Source organism: Trematomus bernacchii, unplaced genomic scaffold (genome assembly GCF_902827165.1).
Source record: "Trematomus bernacchii unplaced genomic scaffold, fTreBer1.1, whole genome shotgun sequence".
In the NCBI taxonomy this organism is placed as follows: Eukaryota; Metazoa; Chordata; class Actinopteri; order Perciformes; family Nototheniidae; genus Trematomus; species Trematomus bernacchii.
Window position 1 is genome coordinate 1,171,945 of NW_022987531.1, and position 22,362 is coordinate 1,194,306.

The 22,362-nt window shown below is 41.4% G+C and overlaps 1 protein-coding gene across 1 annotated transcript in view; it reads right to left on the reverse strand.

The window, feature by feature from the left end:
* Positions 1-9,279: 9,279 nt before the first annotated feature.
* The window catches only part of piezo1 (piezo-type mechanosensitive ion channel component 1), a 97,066-nt gene continuing 83,983 nt past the window's right edge, over positions 9,280-22,362 (reverse strand). The window contains exons 38-54 of the mRNA XM_034121749.1: positions 20,604-20,792; positions 19,581-19,784; positions 19,236-19,476; positions 17,489-17,624; positions 17,165-17,312; positions 15,865-16,017; positions 14,985-15,046; positions 14,688-14,846; positions 14,410-14,557; positions 13,652-13,840; positions 13,061-13,153; positions 12,590-12,762; positions 12,345-12,467; positions 12,180-12,259; positions 11,268-11,451; positions 10,926-11,067; positions 9,280-10,715 (exon numbers count right to left, since the gene is read on the reverse strand). Coding sequence (XP_033977640.1) covers positions 10,587-10,715; positions 10,926-11,067; positions 11,268-11,451; positions 12,180-12,259; positions 12,345-12,467; positions 12,590-12,762; positions 13,061-13,153; positions 13,652-13,840; positions 14,410-14,557; positions 14,688-14,846; positions 14,985-15,046; positions 15,865-16,017; positions 17,165-17,312; positions 17,489-17,624; positions 19,236-19,476; positions 19,581-19,784; positions 20,604-20,792 — 2,553 coding nt within the window. The 3' untranslated portion in view covers positions 9,280-10,586. The remainder of the gene's footprint in view (positions 10,716-10,925; positions 11,068-11,267; positions 11,452-12,179; positions 12,260-12,344; positions 12,468-12,589; positions 12,763-13,060; positions 13,154-13,651; positions 13,841-14,409; positions 14,558-14,687; positions 14,847-14,984; positions 15,047-15,864; positions 16,018-17,164; positions 17,313-17,488; positions 17,625-19,235; positions 19,477-19,580; positions 19,785-20,603; positions 20,793-22,362) is intronic.

Genomic DNA, 22,362 nt, shown 5'->3' on the forward strand with positions numbered 1-22,362 from the left:
TTCGGAAAAAGTATGTAGTTGAAGTCTACATACCAAATGTGACGGTGTGGTGTAGGTAAGAGTTTGTGTTGCCAACAACGCCACCTAAGGGAGTTTCACCCCTAGGAACTAACTATTGATAATAAAAGATTTAACCCACAAGGAACACAGGTTCGTTTTACATAACGGGCCAGAGACCGTTTCAGTTACAGTTAACACAATTACTTTATTTTATAACAATCAATTAACTATTCTAAAAACACCAGATACACATTATACAATCAGTTAAAAGTTAATACTGGGGCATAGGAGGTACAAGACAGGGCTGGGGCTTACCAGGCGGCAATAAATCAAAAAGGGGGAAGGGTCCAACTCAAAACCACTCGTGACACCGCAAACCAAACAACAGGACTCGTGAAGAACACCACCACCAGGGATTGGGGTTGCCGCCTCAAGCCCACAGCACCTGTCGGACAAGAGGAAGACGGTTAAAACCTCCACACAGTATTACACTTAAATAAATAACTAAATAAATAACCAAACAAATACAACCAAATGAATGAACTTATCCAAATAAAGTCTGCACTGTTAGAAATTAAAATCAATGTTAAACAGCATAATTCAGTCTAAAACATATCGTCAGTTTAAAGCTGTTTTATTGTGGAAAAGCCCGGAAGTTCTCAGGAAATCAATGCCAAGCTTTTATTTTGAAAAATCCTTTATCCGGTTAGCTTGTGACTAATGTTGCGTTTTCTGAATGTAAAGTGAAAATGACTTGGAGTGTTACACACAAACGTACGGACTTTAACACTACATCGATAGACGTTAAGATATTATTACTGCTGAATATTAAATGAAGGTCTAGTTGATCGTAGTGTTTACAGATACGTGAGAAGCTATGACGTCAGAGGGAATTTCCGTAAAATAAGAACTGTGCCGGAGCGGAACCACTAGGACTTCTAAACTAAGTATTACAGCTGTTTATAAGGTATTAAATAGAAAGTCATGACAGAGATAATGAGGAGAAAATGCTTAAGGAAGTAGGCAGAGAATATCAATGTCGAAATCATCTGTGCTCTCGCGATATCGAACCGGCAAATGAGTAGGGGGCCACCCACTATTTGCACAGCGGGGGACAACGAGACGTGGATAAAAAGGCAGGACGAAAGATAACTCAGTCTCTTCCCTTCGCTGCAGCCTCCCTCAAGACAACACCGGCTTTGTCTCTCCATTCACCATGCTTGTTCTTTAACCACGTTACTTAATTAAACTACCCATTTGAACCTTTTCAGAGACTCCATTAGTCTCGTTATTTTAAGTTTCTTTCCTGGGAGCGAGAAGATCACAAATTATCAACAGCACACAATGGTTCATATTAAACAAGGAAAACACTAGTATATAAACCTAAATAACAAAACCAACAAAACCAAATGAATGAACTTGTCCAAATAAAGTCTGCACACAATGGTCGATGTTAAACAAGGAAAACACTAGTATATAAACTTAAAGAACAAAACCAAATGAATGAAGGTATCCAAATAAAGTCAGTGCACAATGGTTAATATTAAATAAGGAAAATACTAGTATATCAACTAAATTAACAAAACAAAATAACATTGAAGTCAATGGAGAGAGAGAAAGATTATCTTTCGATCCCGTTTGAATTGTGCCACACATATGATGTTTGTCAATTTAAAAGATAATTTTGCAAGTCAAAAAAATAAAAATGTGTAGTAAAACTGTGAAGTAACACTTTTTTTGTGTGAAACCGCTCAATGAACTACATCTCCCGTCTCGCACCTCACACCAAGACGGCCGTCACGTTGACACATTTCACTTCTTTCTTTCAGAATGAGGCGAAAAGTATTAAAAGAGGTGAAAATCACTACAAGTCTGGGCATGTTGAGAGCTGTACACACACACAAGGGGAGTTAGTCGGTTCCGTAAGAGCCATGCAGGACCGGGATTCTGGGATTTGTAGTCTTTCTAGTTGCGTATTTTTCATAGTCTTATATTTCAACAGTTTTAAGACAAACTGTGACTTTTTTGACATGGAAATGATTTTTTAAGATTGACAAACATCATATGTGTAATTCATGGCACAATTCAAACGGGATCGAAAGATAAGTTTTCTCTCTACATTGCCTTCAATACATAATTTTTCCGAAATAAGGTCCCATGGACCGGAAGTAGATGGGCGTGACTTCGCGTCTCTATAGTGGGATCAGGCATGCTAACGAATCACGAGACGTGCAGGCATTCCGCGAGGTTGTTGCGGGTTGTTGCAGCAATATTCCCAGAGGTTGAATGTAACTAAGTATATTTACTTAAGTATTTACAAGTATCATTCTGAGCTATAAAGTCATTTAAATTATCCCCAAGTGCAACATTGACTTAAATGCACTAATAATTAAAATACAAAAACAAATGTTTGAAATATCCGATATCAGCCATACTGGAAAATGTGTACTTTTACTTTTTGTAGTTGAAGTATTTTTTTATGCCAATACTTTTTTACTTTAACTTGAGTACAATTTTGAATGCAGGGCTTGTACTTGTAAAAGAGTATTCTCACAACGTAGCATTGCTACTTTTACTTAAAGATCTCCTATCATGCTATTTTTAGGCATAGGCTATATCAGGGGTCGGCAACCTTTCTGATATGAAGTGCCATTTAAAAAATAAAATCTGATTAGTGTGCCGACGTTCGTGAACTGTAAATGGGGGGGAGAGCTCGACGCTCGTTACCTGTCAACGGGGGGGGGCTCGTGAACTGTCAACTGGAGGGCGGGGGGAGCCTCGCTGCGGGGAAGCTGTGGACCTCTGTCGCCTGTCAGCGCAACTAAAGGCCCCTACACACCAGGCCGATATCGGCCGTCTTGCGTTGTTGGGCGAAAACGGGTTCCTTATCGCCCAAAGTCAATTTGGTGTGTCCCGAACCCTCGGCCGTGACACGCCTTATTTGGCCTTTCACAGTCGACACCCGGCCGATTCAACATGTTGAATCGGCCGGGTGTCGGACACAAGCTATCGGGCCAAGAAACCACTCTGATCAGCTGTTCAGCTAGCAAATGAGAAGCGAAACGGAAGTGAGGGACGTAAACAAACGATTTAAGGCACAAGACAGCAGCTAAACACCAGCAGGTGATACTTAAAGACATCAAACATAGCCCTTAAATGTCCTCTCTTACCTCCCACACATAGCAGGGACATCTCTGATATCGGCGGGAGCGTCCCCGGCTGTCCTCTGCTGAGAGCTCCGTGATTTGTTTGGTCAAGTCCGGTTTTTCATCTCATCGTAAATTTAGCAAGAAGTGGCCATTATTACATTGCTGACTCAATAAACTACACACCCGCCAGAACACTGCGATCATCAGATGCAGGTCTATTAACTGTGATTTTATAGTATGTCTGCACTTTATGTGCTCATTTCATCATTCATGTATTTTTATATTCTAAAACGTGTTTTCGATGGACGAGAGTGAAAATGGAACGCACATGCTATTTGTTTGTTTATATCAGTCTGTTCTTCTTCTCTGTCTTCCGGTTGTTGCCTATTTTGAATGACGAATACACACTACCGCCGCCTGCTGGTAAGGAGAGTTATTGCCACTCACGCATGCGCAGTTCGTACGTGCTCGGCTGAAGTCTTTGCGGTGATTTCCAGTGCGACACACGGCCAATACGCAGGAGAACTCGTCGATGGAACTGTCGGTGTCGGGTGTCGGCGAGTTCTCTGGTGACTGCCTGGTGTGTCAGGGCCTTTACATGATGCCGTTTAAACACATTTAAATAAATAATGGGCGGTGCCGACCGTCAGCGAACCGAGCCCGGTCGTCAACGGCCCGCTGGCGACCGGCTCGGTTCGCTGACGACCGGACGTACTGTGATTCTCCAGAACACACAGTTGGCTGTGTTGGCCCCAGTAGGTTGTTCTCTGGAAGTTTTTCCTTGTACGATGTGAGGGTCTAAGGATAGAGGGTGTCGTTTTTCTCATACTGATATTCTGAACAAACTGTGCTGTTGTATTTGCTGTAAAGTGTCTTTACTGTAGGGTATTTTTATTATATGTACAGCACTTTGGCTCGACCAAAAATCGTTTAAAAATGTGCTATATAAATAAAACTTGATTTGATTTGATTTGATCATCTGAAGTCTGGTGCCGTTTGGAAGATTTTCCTTTGAGTTGCGACAATATCGTGTTTAATGGCGAGGGATGCGTTTCTGTGGAAACGGCATATGATGAGACCTCAGATTTGTCGTAGAGCTGTTGGGGCATGGACCGGTGATATGCAAGTGAAGTTTGGTGGACGATCAGACCGTGTCGATTGGAGTTACAGCGGCATTGTGTTTTATGGCGAGGGATGCGTTTGCATGGTAACGCCACATGATGAAACCTCAGATTTGACGTAGAGCTGTTCAGGGCCGCAGTGTTAACCATCATGTGACGTTTGGTGGCGTTCGGAGAATGTCAGTTGGAGTTATGACTTCATCGTGTTCCATGGCGAGGGATTGCAGCATCGAGCGAACGTGAAAATGGGCGCCGCATAACGACTACGCTGTGCGGTGAAGAATTACGATTTTTACATTTTCATCCCCCATTTCTTGAGACGCTACCCGCCAAATTTGGAGTCGATCGGATAAAATCCGTAGGAAGAAGAAGAAGGGGTACGTGGCTCCTCCCACTAGATCAGGTGAGCTGCTCCCCAAAGGGGGCATGGCCTAGGGTTTAAAATGAGAGGGAAATGTTTGGTGCTGGTTGTTGAGGTGAGGCTGCAGGTGAGTTGCTATAGAGTGCCACAGTGACGCGTCCTAAAACCCGGAAGTAAACTCCTTCCGGTTCCTTCGACAAAAACGCAATGCAATTTCTCCATAGGATTATGGAAAATAGCTCAAAATAAGGTCTGTGGTTGACACACATTTAAGAGACGGATCACATTTTGTTCAGCCGGATAATATCCACATGTCTACCCTACTTTTATCATTTTCGAATCATAAATCTAGTCGCCAGAAACAAAATGCTAACGTTATGCTATAAACGAACTACAGCAGGGTCGCTGCTTCAACGTCACGCCAACTTAAGATCCATATTCAAAACTACAGATTCAAAATTGTACAAGTTGAAGCGTTTGTTTTAACAGTTTGCAGGAGGCAAGTACTTGCTTTCAAGCAGAACACAGGGGCCAACGGAGATCGGGGGGCCTATCATGAGTCAATAAAAAAAAATTAAAAAAATGTTTGCTGCGTGGAGGGGAGCCAACGGCAACCGGACAAATACATGACGGAGGCCCGATACGTCACTCATCTGGAGGAGAGGACCAGGCGCGCGTAGAGCAGAGTGGATAACTGGGATCACAGAGCCTGCCGAGGCTATAAATGACTTTGATTTGTTGTTTAAATAGGGGGCCTACAAAACCTATCAGCCCCAGAGCCTGATGGCAGGTTAAGGCGGGCTTGTTAGCGGGAGTGTTTACGTGTTCGGTGTAATGACGTAAAACGGCCTCGACAACTTCTGTAGTCCTATTCAGCCACTTGTTAACAACCATCGTTTTTCAGACACGTAAACTCTTCAAAAATCACCAGTGGGGGCACTGCTGATCAGAGGTCGCGTTAACCGAATATTTTCCGTCTATGACGGAATTTTTCCAAGAATGACGGAAAAATCTGAAAGCAGTCTGTCATTTTGACAGATTAGAAGACAACTCGGAACAGCGCCAAAATGTCCACCAGCGGCCCACATTATATTACATCCTTAGTGGCCAGGTCGACTGAGGGAGAATGTGTATAAATATAGATACATTTTCATAACAAAACAATGGGGTTGCTAAGCCGTTGCTAGGCCAATTGTTGGAGTTGCTATAGCAAGCATGTTCATCTTTTTTTTCCACACATACACACTAGGGATGCCAGAAACTGACCATGATCAAATTCGAAAATCGGACAGCCCTGGCGAATATTAATCGATTATTAAAAGGGCTCTTCAGGTAGAACAGTACAAAGCAATAGCAAAAAATAAACCACCATCATGTAGCCTGTATTAATAATAGCAGCATTGCAATAAATAATCTTCAAATAAAGGATATGGCAGGCACTTTAGAAAATAACAAAAAATAAACCACCATCATCCACGAGGAACTCTTCTTTGAACGTGCCGCTTTGTTCATCTTTAGTTGTGTTGTTCTCACTGTTATGTATATCACCAATAAATAAAGGGGGGGGGGGGGGGGGGGTCGGTGTGTAGCAGGCTGCAGCAGGCAGCAGCAGTCTGCACTCTGGCAGCCTGCGCTGCTGGCTTCCTCCAAGTTTACAGTAAAACAAACTGGTGGTGTGACCAATGGCCATTTACAATTATTAATACTATTACAATTATTAGCATTAGTCTATATTTTGGTTGAAACTAAGCCAGGAAAAAAAAGAAAACATAAATAATAATAAAAAAATATATTAAAAAAATCGAATTTTAAAAATAATTTTCGATTATCTACTATATATTATTACTATAACGAATATTCGAAAAATCGAATAATCGCTGGCATCCCTAATACACACACACGTTACCAAATAAGGAGTGAGAGTGACGCGTAGCCAAAACCTGAAGCTGCGATACTCTGGTGGCTACAATTAGCAGCTAATATTATTTCTCCGATTTTTACATATAAATGGGATTATGGATTATCAATACTTTTTTCAAAGTGACAGACACATTGGAATAACCTATGGATTAACTTTCAGCCGCGTTTTTCTCGTTTTAATGCCATTGAACACAACTTTTGATCAGAATAACAGTTAAAGGTGAGCATATCTCCGTGTTTTGCTACCTAAAGCTACGTCGTGTGTTGTCTGTATTTGCTTCCCCTGATCGCTCAGTGATGATACTTATATTTCTATAATCTGTGGAATCTCAGCATGTTAGCTAAACTTGTTTGTGCAGATCCGATAAGTATATAGATCGATTTATACCTAGAGTGTTGTGCTAAGTGCTTTAGCATGTTTTCGCTCAGGGCTCATTTTGACCCTTCTTGTGAGACTTGTGTTTTGTTTCGGTAAAATTGTTCGTATCATCAGTTAGCTGAGTTTCTTCCCGTTAGGAGGGTATGACACATTCATAGTTTTTTAAATATTAAGAAGCCCTGAGACACAGTGTTGTGAAAAAAAGGGGTCTTTGGGGCTTAACAGGTTTTAAAATTTGAAAAAAAAAATGACGGGTAATAATGGATTATGACGGAAATGTTACGATCCTGGCCGTCAAAATGGCGGACAACCACTGCTGCTGATGTATTTAATGTCGTAGAACAAAACGTGATCCGTCTCTTAAATGTGTGTCAACCACAGACCTTATTTCGAGCTATTTTCCAAAATCCTATGGAGAAATTGCATTGCTTTTTTGTCGAAGGAACCGGAAGTGGTCAAATGCTAACTTACTTCCGGGTTTTAGGACGCGTCACTGGCTGCATCTCAGGTCTGTTATTTCCGTTTACTCGCTCCTCGGTATCACCGGAAGTTGATTTGTCTGCGCCATCTTGAGAAGCGTCCCATGGCGCTTATTTCTGCCGGAGGACCGAGGATCGAGGATCGAGGAGCGATAATGGAGGAGCGATAATCGGAACTACCAGACCATCCTCCAGTGAAAACCTCAGATACTCGCCCCGCCCCCTTACTGTGTATCGCTCACTGATTGGACGATGCAGAGCATGCACTGATCTGATGCTTCTTGACATGAGAGCAGTTTCCCAGCGGAGTGAAGAAAACACATGAAACTCACGAGAGTCACTCCTCAGTTTATACTGTGTTTTGTTTCAATTAATGTATAATTTAGTTACAAATATGTGATATATCAGAACAACAAAGTGGTCAAAAATCATTTTATTCATTTATTGGAAACATTTTCATGATCGCTTTTTTCATTTTACATTTTCATTTATTGTCATTTCCATTCAGTCAGTCATTAAGTGCTATTAAAATGTTAATTTGCTACATATCCGGAATATATCTGGTTGTATATATTGCTCATTTTCCATAAAAGAAACAAATGTATTTCAGTTTGTGTTTTATTTGAGTTTGATGCATATACTGTACTGTGTATGATGATTGTTGAAAATGCACTTTTACCATAAAAGGCCAGCTCGACCAGTTGGTAGAGGCTCATAAAAACAAAACTGTGTGGTCAGTCAAACTGAAAGGTGCTATATAAATAAAATTGCCTTGCCTTGCCTTGTATTGCAAACCACACTGTATTTGTTAGTGAATCATAAGGCATTTGTAAAACTTGTTTAGTTTGTTTGTGGAGTTATGGCAGGAAATTAGCTCCATACCCCATATTTTACTGCAAACTTATTTATTTTGTTGTCGGCCCTGTCTGCCTTATCACATGCATATGAAATGTAATTATTATTCAAACATTATAAATACATTGTTTCTTCATATTATTTGTAATCTTTGACCAATATAGTGTGTGTGATGCCATGAGGTAACATATTTCTTCAACTGATATTTTCACATGATTTATTTGAAATTTTGGAATAATTAGATTAATTAGACCTAAGATTAATCATACATGAATGATTGTTGATAGACACTGGGTTTCTTTGTCTTTACGTCATACAGCATTTTGTTGTTCCACTCACTCAGTGATATGAAGATGACATTTAGCCTTCTATTTATTATTTGTGCTTTTAATAATTACCCAGTTTTTCCATAGGACATAATAAAGTGATATTCTTCATACTGTCCCCATTGTCTCTAAAATGACCCCCCACCCCCATTTGCTCCCCTGGCATTATAGCTGGTGCAATCCCATTCCAAAATGGTCTCTTAAGTTATGATCCTTTTCAGGGAGACATTAGGAATTTAACAGCCCAAGATTTGATCAATTTACCCAGCTTAGACTAGTGTTTCTATTCATTTTGAGCAATACCCTCCAAGTGTGAGTGCTTTCCTGCAATCGCCCCTTTAAGATGAACCTGTCAAAGCAAAAACAACAATAGGAGTGAAACAAGCATGTTAGTGGAATGATATGCAAATGTACGTTGTTTCTAATAGACGTAAGGTTAGGCTTCAGGGTGTGATTTTTGGGAGAACTTTTAGTAACTGGACTTCTTTAATTATCATTTTTAATTGATCCCCTGCACAGAGAAAACAGACCATAGAGTCCACTGTGTGTCTCCCAGTATTCCAGTGTGTTTTCTGAGAGCTGTTTTCTCCTCAGAACCTCCTTGAAGAAGGTGGGGCTGTCCATTTAGTGGAAAGCTCACACCTGTCCCACACTACTATGACAGGTAAGAATTCAAATGACTCGCAAAATACTACTAATAACAAACTTTATTCTGCAAGTCCAATCTGGATGTATCCCTTCTAATAAATAAGTGATGTGTACAATGAGTAAGTTTACACCATTAATTAACCATTTGCAATTGATTTTCATCCTTGAATTGTGACAATTCTGAAAATAACTGTAGACAGCTAACATAATGTCAGCCTGTTTCAGGTAATTGTGTGCATTTTGTCGAATTAATTGAATGACAATTGCAATGACAACTGAATCACATGATTAAGAATAAGCCAAAACATTCTAACTACATCTTAGCCCGTTTTTTAACCTGAGTTCAAGAACTTCATAAGACAAAAACCATAAGGGCAAATATATTTCCCAGCATTGTGCATCACTTTTAAGTGTCCCCTGGAAACAGTTTCCATTTCTCTTTATGCAGCTATCAACATAGTAATTTTTATTTTGTATTTGCTTGTGTTTTGTCTATTTGCATATGTTTTATTTACAGTGCATTGAGCTCTCAGGGCTACCAAGATACATTTCTTCAAAAGGTGTCACACCACCAGGTCTGTGTGACAGACATTTTCTAACTTGGAAGTTAAGTGTTCATGCCACATATGTTCCATTATTTGGCCTATGGTGGCCGGGAACTGAAAGAGCTGCTTATAAATAGTCCAAACTCAGAATATGGCTACTTCTTGAAACATGAAAAGGCACTTTAAGGCGGACATGTTTGGTCAAACCTCGGTTCATGATGTTAAAGTCAATGTAACTTGGCTGCTGCACACACAACACTTAACAATAATTAATGATCTTAAAGACATTTGTGAGTTTGATTGACAGCAAAGAACATTTTCTTCGGCATACTCATACATTAACTTCAGATGGTGCGACCTACAATTAGTTTCAAGCACACAGTCACTCAACCTGCATGGCTCCAATACACAGAGGTCTGACTTCTCTCTTGTTTGACCTTTGCCCTTTAACACAGCCAAGTTTGACTGCTAAGTTTGCCTTTCAGGGGCGGTATGTCCCAATCCTGCAGGTCAGACATCCAGCTGCTGTCCATCTCACCCACAGAGGGACATTACTCTCAATAGTCTGTAGTGTGAGGCGGTTTGATGAAAATGCTCAGGCAGCAGAGAAGATGCAACAGCAACAGATGTCCAGCAGAAGATGTTGATTAGTGTAAATCTCCTTTCATGTGTCTCCGTGGCTGTAAGGCAAAGTCCACTCTGGTACGGAGTGTTCTCTAGAAGCCCTGCTTGTGTTGTCCTCTGGACGTCTTTGCAATGAGCTTCAGATATGTGTTCTTTTACAACCAAACATGATCATTCAGTCAGTGTCTGTCCTGCTCTCGACTGTACATGTCCCTGGTCCATTTGATCATAGTCTCTGGAGATCGATAAAGGAAGATCAGTTTGGAGTAAAGTTCCTCTTCTAGCTCCAGCTCTCCAGTCTCACGCACCTGAATCACACAAACATGAGATGGTGGAAGATGATTACAAAGACATGATTTTCCAGTGCACTTACAGCAGCATGGCAACAACTAGATTACAGTAGTTAAAGATCTGTTTCTTAGCATTTGAAAAATCTTCTTTACTTGATCTCTAAATGTGTGTGCATGAATACAATAAATGTGTGTACAGAATGTGTGTGGAAATGTTCACACACTGACCAGGAAGATGTCTGTGCAGAGCTTGAGGATGCGATCCACACAGGGCAGCTCCTCAAACATGATGGAGTGTGAGATCTCGCTGAAGAAGCCTCGCACAAACTTCCCAATGACTAAAACCACAGACACGTACAGACCCATGATCCTGGAGGGAGAGTGAAGAAAGAAGGACATTTACATCCAAGAAATAATTGCTCTCAAATGAAGATGGTTATACTTTATTGTCAGATTACATATTTTTTCTCCATTTACAACACAAGCAAACACAAACATTCAACTCAATGAAAGATACCAAAAAGGTTTTATCAAACCCTTGTATATATTTGTGATTGTGGGTTCTCTTACCCATATCCAGCCAGGAAACCCAGGCTGGGGGGGCTGACTTTGTCATTGAATATGACCATGGGTAGAACTCCACATGGGGAGGGGGCACAGTCTGCAATGGCAATGTCCCACCACTCCTGGTTCCCATTAAGTGACCTGTCACTCTTCAGGGACAGTGTGATGTTCAGGTAACCATCTTCATTACCTACAAGACAACACATCAGTTAAAGAAGACATTTGTGTAAATAACACACAATGTACTGTACACCACTGTTATGTACTTCACTGTACTGTACTATACTTCTCGTGATTGTGCTGTTATGTTAAATGTTTGTTGTTTGTTTTTCATGTATTGAAAAATGTATGTATTTTGAGGCGGCAGTGGCTCAGTCAGAGGCGGCAGTGGCTAGGTCTGTAGGGACTTGGTCTTGGAACTGAAGGGTCGCCGGTTCACGTCCCGATCGGACCAAAAAAAAAGAGGAGTGAGCTGGTAGCTGGAGAGGTGCCAGTTCACCTCCAAGGCCACTGCCGAGGTGCCCTTGAGCAAGGCACCTAACCTCGAAACTGCTCCCTTGGCGCCGGGTACCTGGCAGCCTCTCTGCTCTGCCACCTCTCCTATCTGCATGTGGTTGTGTGTGCGTGCATGTATATCCTCTGTGTTAATGCATGTATATCCTCCCCTGTGTGTGTAATGTGTGTAAACACAACAGAGTGGGGAAAGACATTTCCCTGTAAGGGATTAATAAAGTGTGTCTTCTTGATATTTGTCTATGTTGATGTTACACATGGAGCTGCTGTGATGCAAGTCAAATTTCAGACTTGATCTGACCATTAAAGTATTATCGTATTGTATACTAAAATGTACTGTAATTTACTGTACTGTAATATACTGTCCTCTAATGTACTATAATATAATGTATAATAACCTCTGACCTTTGAAAAGTTGAGAGACTGGTTTGGCCTCAGCTCCATTGGGGGCCCGGATGTAGTTAGGGAACATATGAGGAACATGCCTGGGAAAGAGAACACAGCATGTGTAAGATATAACTACTGTAATATGAACTAAAACCCATGAGCATCCTGTCAGAGTCAACCTACACAGGCTCAGTGCTGTTTCCAACCAGCAGTGAGGCCAGCTCTGCTCTGACTGGGTTCCCAGGCTCCAGGTCTATAGAGTGTTTGTAAAACGTGTGTTCCACTGTCCCTCCTTTACCCAGGTCCCTGTCAGAACCAGAGACATGCAGAGAGATAGAGGGGTGAATAAAATCAGCCTTTAGAGACAAGAAGAAATACTAAGATACTCCCAGAGAGTGGGATATGTTATTAGAGAGCAAAGGCTTTACCTCTGGAAAGTCCAGGCGAGACGTAGTGTTAGGTCCACTGGACTTCCAAGTAGTTCTTTAATGACTTCCTGTCTGCTGGGGGGGCTGATCCTCCACACAGATCCTGAACTACCTTCAATCATGGCCGTCACGATATCCTCATAACTGTAGAGCGTGATGAACTGCATGGCCACCTAAATGCACATACACACAAAATGATTAATTAAAAACAGGTATACAGAGAGGTGGCTACTCAAGTAGTGGCTACACTCAAATATATTGTGGAGTTGAACAAACTCTGCAACTCAGATTTTGCACATGTTGAGTGATATAACAACTTTTTATAGTCATTTCCTGTGTACATTCTAGCTGGCAGAATTATAAGAAACTGATCTGATAATTGTTTGTATTTACATAAATGCTCAAACATCAGGAAAAACAGACAAGAGTGCATACAGACATGCATTTCAATGAACTGAAATCAGTACGCACCGCATTGTCTCCAAATTTCTGGGTCATCTGGTCATATTCAGCCTCTGTGAAGGGCTGGATGGACTGCTGCTGCACACTCATGGTGAACAGGGACTAGACATACACAGAGGAAATGGTGGATTATGCAAATGTCATATAATTTCACGCTGTGTCCTTTGCATTTTACATATGTACCTTTATTCTACGTGTCTGTATGTAGACTAAAAAGAGTCCTAGCAACTGGATTGATTTCCATTTGTGAATCTTTGCACACTGTTACCTTACTTCTATGAGTATTCTAATGATGGTCCAGGGTCTATCAGATGTCCCACCTTCCTGGCAATTGTGCCTTTTGATCAAAACAAGTACAGCCTAAAACATACTTACAAAATTAAATAACTGTGTCTAATTTAAACGGCAATGTCGTCTGAAGGCCTCCAGATTTTTCCTATCAAAAAGAATCCCTTTATGCTGCCAATGAATTGAACACTGCAGACGATTTGATCAAATACAAAATGTAGATGCAGCTGCTCTGCCGAAGCAGTAGCTTTAAAAGAATATCTGTTTCTGCTTTAAGAGACGGTAAAAGACACTACTATAAAAGTCCATTACCTCGTATCCTCCCAGCTTGACGGTCACTGTGACATCGATGGGGTGGTTGATCACACCCACCACTGATCTGACCAATGAGATGAAGAGTAGAGGGAACCAGATGATGCAGATCAGGAAGAAGATGATGAGTCCACCCATGCCATATTTTACCATCTTCTTCTTCTTCTGTCCTTTGGGCTGTGGGTATTTCTGAGGGCAGAACATATTGTAATAGTATCAGATATTCTGTTAAATTAAACAAAGTGCCCTGCCTTCAGCTTCAAAGAGAATGTGATGTGGGTAAAGCGTCATATCAATCATTGATCACTGACAGTAAAGTGCGACATAGTATAAAACAAGGTGGTTATTCCTAGGATAATGAGCTCTTCACTTATCGCTGATCTGGCTAGGTGTACAAATCCACATCAGTGTTGAAAAGCTGAAGCTCAATTTGCCTGGAGTCTGCCAATTGATTACATTAAAACAGGACACCCATGTTAATGGTGTCAGTCATAGGAGCTTCAGTTGAAGTGAACAAGCCTTTATGTTGACAGAGAAAGCAGCTAGTCAGTCTCTGCCTGATAAACAACAGAATTATTGTTTCTTTACACTACACAAGCAAAACGCATTTAAACCCATGCTAAGTTTGGTTTTTAACAATGAAAAATGGTGCTGCACATATACTTTATACTGCTTTAGTTTGGAAGAAGCTGTTGCCCTTATTAATTTAGTTTCATTGATGCATTCCGGACACATCACTGTTCTCATGCACTTCATACCTTCTCTGTCTCACGGCTGCATTTGATGATGAAGATGTTGGCATAAATGTCCTCCACACACATCCAGTTGGACAGAGACAGAGTGGTGTCAGTCCAAACCCAGTCCATCACTGCTCTCAGCTCCACCAGGAAGGGAACCAGACGAAACCTACAAACACAACATCCATAGCAAACTGTAAACATACTATATGGTGATTCCAGACCCCTTATACCTCCCTCCCGTTCCATTAGAAACCTAATCTGTGTCAGTGTGTGTCAGACTGGCTTTGTGTCCGTACCCTTGGAAGAGGAACAGGTTGAGGTGGTTGTATTTCTTGGTGAGGAAGTTGCCTAAGATACGAGTGGGGTATCCACAGCGGATCTGATAGGCTGACAGGCCGAAGTAAATACACTTGACAAAGTACCAGAGCTGGGCCACAAAGTTCTGATTGAACTTCCTGAAAAGAGACAAGAGATGAAGAAGAACAGAGCGTGTTAAATCTACTTGAACTCTTTGATTTAGTCCATTGGTGATAACCAAGGAATACCATGAATACTCCATTAATACAATAAATACATGAATCATTTGACTTCACCTTTCAGTGACAGCAGGCAGGATGAAGAACATCCACAGGTGGATCCCAAACACAAGGATCACCTGAAGGAAGGAAGGAGAGTAGGAAGGGTATTAGGAAGGAAAACAAATCCCCAAATGTATGTGCCAAGCTTTGATGAACTAGACAGGTGGACACACATCTTCTGGACACACATCTTCATTTGAAGGGGGGCACACCTTTTTGGCTGCTCCAGGCACCTGTACCACAATGGTACCAATAGGTGCAACACGTTTAACACCCACATACACACAAACTCATCACCAGTAATGTAATGGCATGGAGAGGTGTGCTACTCTATGAAATAAAACATCTGATACTGGCTGTCAGCAGACTTGGCTGCCTTGTTGTGTGGATTTCAATGCAAATCTATTGACACTTTTACAGGTCAGAGTAGACGCTTAAACAAATTAGGGCCAGGCGGAGATCATTTATTTACAGAACTGCTGGTCCAAGTAACTTCACACACAGTTCTGCACTGCCTCTGGTGCTCAGTAACAAACACCAAGTGTGAAGTAGATCACTCAAAGGGCTGAGGAGGTCATCGAAACTCAGATACACACACGTGAAACACAGAGATGGCTATTATAATAGAGTGATGTTTTTACGAAGAAGAGCAAGGTCACTCTGCAGGACTCTCCTTAAAAGTCACTGTCTATCTAGGAAGTAATTGGACTACATAAATTTACAAATCAAATCTTTCAGGAACTAGATTTACAAAGGTCGCTGAAATACAGGAATGAAAATCCACTCATTTGTGATTATAGAGTGCCACAATCCACATCCTGACTTCTTCAAAGGAAGAACATTAAACAAAGACATAAATGCATGAATGCTAATACTCTGAAAACATGAGCTGAACCTGGAAGATGAGTTTTCCTAACACAGCCTTGCGCAGGTACAGCGCTCTGTCGATGATCATGGTGCTGAACTGGATGAGCAGCATCACCAGGAAGGCCTCGGGGACCTGGTCCTCCGACAGGGTGGAGGCTATGTCCGCCGCTGCACTGTGTTTCTGAAGGGGAGACAGACACTCTTTGATACAAATATGGAATGTTACATAGTATTTTTATATAATTATAATATTAACAAATGTGATGCAGCTATTGACTGAGAATTAAATGAACTTTTTCCCATTACTATTACATTTTATTTAGCAGATGCCTTTAGCCATAAAGCCCTAAAGAATCAAACTTACAGCAACAAGAAACATTTAGGCATATTCACTTCAAAATAAGTTTAAAATTAATGTACTTGCTTTGCTTTTCGCTTTGCAATCAAATGGATTACAAGTGTACTACTACTCACTATTAGAGTAAACATGTAGGTAGTTTCCACATGCACTTGCTGGTTTTGTTAATGCTGGGCAAGCTGTGCTATGTGTTAACAAATTAGGTGAATGTGATATGGAATATTAGTAAGATTAATTGATACCCTCTTATCAGGTCACATTACTCATCTCATAACTTCAAAACAGCCAGCAACTGCGGTTAGTGGTTTGATAAAGTGGAAAAATCACATGTTTGCCTGATGATTCAAGTACACACAAGACATGGTCGATTGTGAGTGAGTGATTTCTTTAACCTACTCAATTGTAAAGCATAATAATGTTTTTCAAACATATTGTTGTTAAGGATTACACATCTTAAGTGTTAATGTGGTGTTTCAGTAGCTGGTTGTATATGTGTTTATGTCAGTCAAACTGTATTTTCTATGAATGTGCAAGCCTCATAAAATGCCACAAGCTGCATTTGAAGTACTGTGCAAATGTGAGCACGTCACTGCATTTAACATGCGTCTGCTAATGTTTCAAATTCAAAGCTGAGCCAAGAAATGAAGAGACGGGGATATTTAAATAAACACGCCTGCGGTTGGGAAAAATTGACTCCCATTTGAGAATCAATAAGTAATATAATTATTTAGCAGTTACTAATTACTACTTTTTTTAATAGCTAGGATAGCACACCCACCACTTAACTGCACCGGTGCTATTTAGGCAACATATTTGTATATGGTTAGACTTTATGTTAACAGGAGTGAAATGTCAGTCCCCTGAAAGTCAAGCCAAAACTCTCCATCGCCCCCCAGTGGCTGGCTGCAGTATAGCCTTCTGTTCAGCGAAATAAAGACATCTTCCATCCAAACGCCCACCCATTTCTCACCCCAAAGGCCCAAAAGCCGAAGATGACGATGATGAAGTCGATGACATCAGTCAGGAACATGAATGCATAGACATCTGTGGCAGTCCGGTACTCAGCATGGAGGATCCCCCCGAAGAAGGTCTGCGCCGGCCGGTACACACTCTGGATCCTGCAGAGGGGACACCATCAATAAACACTGCACTGCTGGAAACAGTAATCACGTTACCGAAATACATTACACTTTGTACTTTACTTTTCCTATGATTGCAACGGAAATATTTGTTTAAATCTGAACTAACTTATGGCTGCTGTTATGGTGACATCTTATTCTCTATCCCCGCTCACCCAGAGATGCAGACATGTTTTATCTTGTGTCCCACAGCCAGCAGTTTCTGACCGGCTTCCTCTCTCCTCCTGCCTTTCTGCTTCTTCTTCTTCACTGGTTCCTCACAGGGATCTGCACTCTCAGCCGTGGCCTCCTCTGGAGCAGACAGAACCAGAACCAATGAGGGATTCAAACAGAATAGCAAACCAACAAAAACAATCAAAAATGTAAATGTTGAAACATGATGCCTCTGTTCAACGTGCTACAGTATGTGACTTAGCAGTAACTTAAAGAGATTGAAATACCCAGTGAAGTGGAGCCCAGAAACAGGCACATTTACTGTTGAGCTTTCAGAACGACCTTTGTTATTTGGAACAGCAGTGAAACCTGCACATTAAAGGAGACCTATCATGCAAAATGCACTTTTTTATGTCTTTTATACATAAATGTGTGTCCCCGGTGTGTCGGGGAACTCACGCAGCGTCAGAAAATAAAACCCTCTCTTTTCCTCCGTACCCAAATCTCTAAAAACGGGGGTACAACGGAGCTGATCCAGATTTGCGTCCGATATGACGTAATATCGGAAATGTGGACCCACGGCACTATCAGAAAGTTGCTATCAGAGACAATGCCCGACTGTTTTGGACGTAATATGGTGTGTGAAGAAGCTGGATATAAAAAGGAACTCACCTTGTGGTATAACCGGCAAGAGAGAAAGCCTTTGAGCTCCATACTGTTTCAGAAATAATCCTTGATAATCCATGATATGGCATTTCATCACCGCAGTATTTAGTTTACATTACATTATATGTTACTTGTTAGATGCTTTTGTCCAAAGCAACTTACATACATGCAATACTGTGGACAATCCCCACAGGAGCAATTTGGGGTGAAGTGTCTTGCCCAGGGACACAACGACATGCTGACTGCAGTGGGGTTTGAACCTGTGACCCCCTGATCCTAACACCAACGCACAACCCACTGCACCACATGCCTCACGCCTTCAGACAGTAGCTGCCGGGTCCCGCATGAGCTCAGCCCCCTCCTTTTTTATTTTTTATAAAAAAATGTAAGCTTTATACCCAAAATCAGCACTTTTGAAACAGGAAGTGAAATGGAGGGATATGAGGCATGGCTAGAATGGGTGATCTGTTTGGTATTTTGAGCAAAACACTTCATGTTTTTTATATATTTCTATATATCTGAGACCTATGCTATTGCCTAAAAATAGCATGACAGGTGCACTTTAAGTAAAAAAGAGCTGAGTGTAGTATCAGTTGTGACACTTTGAGCTGTGTTCTATTTCAATCTCTAGAATCAGTTGTAAAAATGATTGCAGCTAACAATAACAGCATGCATGTTAGCTGTCAGTGTTAGCTCCAGGAACAGCTGAACTTAGCTTACGTACATTTACAACACAGCCACACATTTAGCAATCCGTGCAATGGCATGTCTTGGTAGAGACTTGTAGAACACCAAAAAGGGCAACAATATCACAGGTTGTGCAAACAGGATCATTTTCACCCTAGATTTTGTTTTCGCAAGGGAAACACAGATGTGCATGGTCCAACACGCATTGAGGTTGACTCATAATGGACCTTATCTTTGGGAGGATGTATTTTAATCAAACATGCAGAATGATTGTGGGATTATAATTGACGACACATATACATCCTTGAATGTGGTACACCGACATGGAATGCAGCTTTGTTAACATGATGAGTCACAGATCTACCATCTCAGTCCACACATGATCAAGCCACTCACCTTTGCCGCTCTGTTTCTTGGGTTGTTTAGATTTCTTTCTGAAGCGGAGACCGCTGCTTTTCTTTGGGACTTCCTCTATCACCTGCTCACTGTCTCCCTCCATCCTATCCTCCCTAGGCCTGCTGGGAAGATTCTCAATGTTCAGCCCAGATGGAGGTTCCTCTCTGGGGGCTGCCTCAGCTGCAGGAGGCTGTGCGGGGGCAGCAGAGCTGGTGCTGGGCTCTACAAGGTCCACAGAATCCTAAAGGGAGAACATATGTATTTAAAAAAAACGATGAAAAGCACTCTAATGCCTTTAAAAACAACATTACAAAATAACATCCAATATCATGTTTTGGCACCAACCTTCTCACTTGGGTCCAGCTCAGTGATCTCCAGGTTCTCCAGGGTGGATGTGGAGCTCACTCGGCCCTCCTCCTCCTCTTCTGCTCTCCCCTCCTTCCTCCTTCCATCTTCATCTCCTTCTCTCGTTTTTCCTTCATCCTTACAGCTCTCTGGTGAGGGGCTCTGCTCCTCCAGGGGGCCTTCATGGTCCCACAGGCCGTACCGCTACACACACACACACACACACACACACACACACACACACACACACACACACACACACACACACACACACACACACACACACACACACACACACACACACACCACACACACACACACACACACACACACACACACACACACACACACACACACACACACACACACACACACACACACACACACACACACACACACACACACACACACACACACACACACACACACACACACACACACACACACACACACACACACACACACACACACACACACACACACACACACACACAATTTAGCTTTTAGCTACTGATATCAGTTTATGATATAATTTAAATAATCATTTAAAGTCTTCATTAATATCCCCTTATAGTGACATTGGGCTTAAAGAAATACTTTACATTTTGTCTGTTTCAAAAGCAACTCACGATGTCAGAGGTGATATTGGTTAAAGCTAAACAGAGTAGGCCAATTCAAATCACATCCGCACTTCAGTCATGATATTGATAAATAAGCTACAGCTGGAAACATAAAACAAAACATAAAATTCAATGACAAGCCTGCTTTGATTAATTCTGTCATAAATCATAAGAACAAAATTGATATATTTAACTGTTGTCATTGTAAACTCTGTCCATCAGCTGTATCTAAAGTGCATTCTGCCACACAGTTCTTATTGGTTGAGCAGCAAGAGGAAACTGTCCGAACTGTCAAATGTACAAGTGGGGATATTTTTGAAAAGTTGAAGGTGGCCAGTTATGCCCATGTGGTTTTCCCCTGTACCACAGCTGTAACACCGCTGTAATGACTGTAACGACTGACCATGAGCAGGGAGCGGTGGAAGAACAGCGCCAGCAGCTGCAGCAGATCGTATTTGATGTAGTTGTCGGTCTTCTCCAGGCCCAGGATGCAGGGAGGGAAGAACGGCTTGTCTTCATTCAGAGTCATCTCATACACACTGTTCCACGGGAAGAATCCAAACTGGAACAGGTACTTCACAACCACCATCACCTGGAGACAGAACAGCATGGCAACACCCGTCAGAGCATCAGTAACCATGGTGACCCCATCACAGCTGTGAGAAAATGTCATAATACTCCCAGTAACTGACTTATCACCAGTAATATTAAAACACTGTACTGTGATGCTATCAATTAACGATAAGGAGATCAAGCGTATGGTTGGGTCTGCCTTTTATCATGTCAGAGCAGGTGGTCCTGAAAACAAATCTTCAAGTATTATAAAGTCTAACTTCTTATTGTTTTTATTTCATTGTCAATACGGCAAAATGTATTATTTATAAATCACATATCTATTTTGACTGCAGAGTGTTGTCAAAATATAGACATAACCTAAAACACCAAACACTTAAAGGTAGGGTAGGTAATGTTTGAGAAACCGGCTCGAGATCGCTAGAATTTGAAAATACACAACCGGAACAAATCTGCCACTTCCTTACAGAGCCCCTCCTCCAACACACACGAACGCGCACATGACCAATGAGGGCACGAGATAAGTTTGTGCACAGATGGAAGGCTGACAGGCAGGTAGGCCATCCAGTTATTTTAGCCGGGCCGGCTCAAATGATTGGTCGTGCTTTTTACAGTACTACGGCTTCCACAGATTTTTTTATGGATTTTTTGTCAAAGCACTTAAGATATTCATTGCTATCGGGATGGTAAGAGCATTCCATGGAATATAACAACAAGTGTATCTCGAGCCGGTTTCTCAAACTTACCTACCCCACCTTTAAAACCTTATAAATTCAGCTAAAATGAATGACTATTTTTAAGCTGTCCTAACTTGTATTTTTGGTCAGTTGGATGCAGAAAGAAAAGCTGTAAACAGAGCATTTGAAAGTATATTAAAATATAAGTTGAAGTGTTAGAATTCATTTGTAGTAGTGTTTGTGTCCAACTGATAAATATCATTTCAATACTCTCTTTAGCTTTTTTTTTTTTTACTCCACCGATTCCTGAAAAAAATCTGTCTCTCTTTAGCTTCTATATGTTCCACTATGTTTAACTATTACTCATCGAGTTTCTCTGCATGTTTTAAATGTGAAGCAGGTAGTGTTAAGTGGAATCTGACAGAGCTTTTTGATTGAAAACAGCCGTCTGCTGCTTCTAGAAACGATCCAAGCGAAACAGAAGAAAAACAGTAGAGTTGTGATAGCTCAGGGGCTGGAGGCCCATATGAGGCGTTCACTGCCAGCAGGTTATCCCTTCTCTCTCCCTTTTTCATCACTGTATCTTCACTCAAGGCACAAACACTAGAGTTGTGGGCGATTAAACCAAAACAGAGGAAGGGGCAGGATTTGAACCTGGGTTTTTGATAAGAAAGCATGTGTTGCTGACACTGCAGTTTGGAACCACACAGTGGCACTGCTGTTGTTGCAGCACATGACTCACTCACTCAGAAGCACGTGCACTCTTAAAGCAAAAAAAAGGGCTGAAAGGCACAAAAAATATGTCAGTAGAGCTGAGCAATTGGAGCTAATCCACCGTGAGCTATTTGATATAAATTGGTGGATCTTGGGTGACTCCAAAAGTGTCACAGAGACCAACATATGTTTTTCTTT